General features: G+C 44.9%; 1 protein-coding gene across 3 annotated transcripts in view; it reads right to left on the bottom strand.

The window, feature by feature from the left end:
- The window catches only part of KLHL3 (kelch like family member 3), a 79,762-nt gene that overhangs the window by 13,251 nt on the left and 63,771 nt on the right, over positions 1-2,740 (bottom strand). For all 3 annotated transcript variants that reach the window (XM_019506235.1, XM_019506233.1, XM_019506236.1), the window contains 2 exons: positions 2,421-2,537; positions 791-940 (listed from right to left, as the gene is read on the bottom strand). In XM_019506235.1, the coding sequence (XP_019361780.1) occupies positions 791-940; positions 2,421-2,537 (267 nt within the window). The remainder of the gene's footprint in view (positions 1-790; positions 941-2,420; positions 2,538-2,740) is intronic.

Genomic DNA, 2,740 nt, shown 5'->3' with positions numbered 1-2,740 from the left:
TCCGACCCTTAATCTATGAATCTATGAATCTATGAACCTCTGCCTTCAGCTTGGCGTTCCCAAATTCAACTCAGAGACCACAAGGAGCCCACAGAACCTTTCTGGTAGTCCGCTGGTTCTCAACATGGTTTGTTTCTAACAGGTGGAGCCTGAAACAGCAGCAGCCATACTGGGTCAGAGCAGGGGCTCATCCCATCCAGTATTCTGTCTTTGAGAGTGTGGCCAGGATCAGAAGACCCCATAGAAGCTACAGAGAGCTGTGAAGTACACTTACCCTGAAGGCAAGTTTCTTCATAACTTTCATCAGGTAGCAATCAGCTTTTCCTCCACCACAGTAGTGTTTCAGTGGATCTACTGCTGCTCCAATTAGCCAAATAAACATCTCCCCTTGCTCTTTCGCTTGCATTTCAGTATCAGTGCTAGCACCTTTTTAAGAGAAGCTTGATATTGGTTACCCTCAGTTCTTCCAGTGCCATCACCAATATTAATGAGATTGCGGGGCAGAGAGCCTTTGTGCTACTGAGGCAACACCAAGTGGTCGCACACGCTCTGCTGGGGATTCTCATGGCATGGGAAGTCTTGTATGTGTATAGTTGTCAAGCTGACCTTAATGGGAGCAAGCCTGAGCAGAACAACGGGAAATGCAACACCATTAAGGGCCAGGAGGAAGAAGCCTGGCAGCACATGAGCCCCATTCATTCGAAACAAGCAGATGCCTCGAATGATACAGCATGAAAGAGCTACATTTTCCCTCCAAAGTTTCACTAGTTCGGAAGAGAACAGAGCTTACCTTTGGCAGGCTAACTGGAGTCCTTGGCTTTGTCCTAGGATTCTTTATCAACTGCCTTTGATCCAGAGGAAGCAAGTGGTATTTCATGGCCTCAATAAGGAAGTCTTTGCACGTGTTGTTGTTCTTGATCAAAGCTTCTTCTTCAACTGTCTAGGAAAACCGACAAAGATCATTTTACCTGATATACTTGACTGGGGGTTTCTACTGCATTCACGAGTGTTGTAGGAAGTGTAGGAAAGAGATTGGAATCTATCAGAGTAACAGCGAGAGGGATACAGAATAGCAGCGGCATCTGTGGACAGAATTCCAGCTGTTCAGGAAAGGTTTGCAGTGCCAAATCAGGTGATCTGCATTCATTTCCAACTTCACTTTCCCAGTAGATCTTTTATGCTGATCTTTATCTGTGACAAAATCAAAAGCAGCCTCCAAACAAGGGAGAGCCTTCATCTACCCGCTACAAACCAAATCCCACCTGTAGAAAAGCAAAGACTTTCCATAGGGAGGAGAAATCCCTTCCCACTAGAAATACCCAGATCAAGCACAAGAATTGCTGTTGTTCCCCATTATTGTGGCTTATAGCTGGGAAGGTTGGAATGGTGCCCCTGGTAGGAAAGGCCACACAGCAACCCTGCCTCTTGGTCACAGGCTACTCCACCCACACTGTACACAAACAGCTGGGCTCTATGCAACATGGAGGATTTTTCTTGGTTTTGCCTCAAAAGGCCTAACCAACTGTATCTTGCAGTATTATTGCCTCTTCTTCTGACAGCTGTGCCCTACCTTCTGACACTAGAGTCACCCTTTAACTGAGTGGTCATGTCTGAGGCTTTGCAGATTTGGTTCCCAGTGGAACTGGAATTGTAGGTGTGGGTTCTGGGTTTGTTTCAGTTTAACGTATTTATTTCACAAAAATGCACCAGTCATAGAACAGAGGTGGTCAAACAGCATACAGGTCATAAAACAGAGATAGCCAAAAGGCAGGATGCAAAAAGACAATCCCCTCTTCTAGGAATCTCAGCCCAATGCCAGAATTCACAAGGAGTTCTGCCTCGAGAACCAGCTCTAATCAGATACTAAGGCAGACACAAAACTTTGCCAAACAGACACACGCATGCACAACTCCTCTCCCCACCACCCATATTTGCTTGAACAAGAACTTACAAAACTATTTAACAGGACTACCCAGTGACAACTGATATAATGCCTGACTGCATAAAATCGGGAAGCAAATATTCCTGAGAGTCTCGATCCCAGATCTGCAAGTCCTCCATGAGTGCCTTTTACTCAGAATCTGGCCTTTAGTCTCAGATTTAAACATAGGAAAATGAACACTTCATTCACAATGCAAAACTTCCAAGTTTACGGCACTTTTCACAGACACATCCTTGCTCTTTGCACAGGCTAACATAACACAGAGAACATCGGGGGAGAAAATGACCTTCCGCTGTGTGACCTACTTTTTAGATTTCATTAATGAGAAGGTGTACATGACCATGAAACTTATAAACTCTGGTCCTTAGCCCATAAACACAGATACATTCAGTCCCCACCTCAAGCAGCAAATGAGCAGGAGCACGGGTAAAGGGGCTGTGGTCAGTTCTGAGGCGAGGAATATTTTAAACGTATTTACCTGCACAAGATAGTCTCGGGGTAGAAGGGGCAGACGAACATGTTCCATTAACTTAGCCATATGCTCTAAACGAGATTCCTTCTCATAATTTATCCAAGAAATAACAGCTTCAAAGACCTAGAGGGAGAAAGAGAATACAATTAACTTCAGAAAAAAGAGCATGCCTTCTTAGCCACTATCAAAGCCAAAAGTTTAGTAGTCTAAACATCAGGTTCACAGCGACTATGGAAAGAAAGGAGGAACAAGGCATAAGGGGTGCCTGTAGACATGAGGGGCACCTGCTCCAACATGTTGCTGTTAGGATGTTTCAGCAGCCTCAC

Source organism: Gavialis gangeticus, unplaced genomic scaffold (assembly GCF_001723915.1).
Source record: "Gavialis gangeticus isolate Ggan-Ray unplaced genomic scaffold, GavGan_comp1, whole genome shotgun sequence".
Classification (NCBI taxonomy): domain Eukaryota; kingdom Metazoa; phylum Chordata; order Crocodylia; family Gavialidae; genus Gavialis; species Gavialis gangeticus.
Note: the sequence above shows the minus strand (reverse complement) of the source record. Positions and strands in the feature narration are given on the sequence as shown.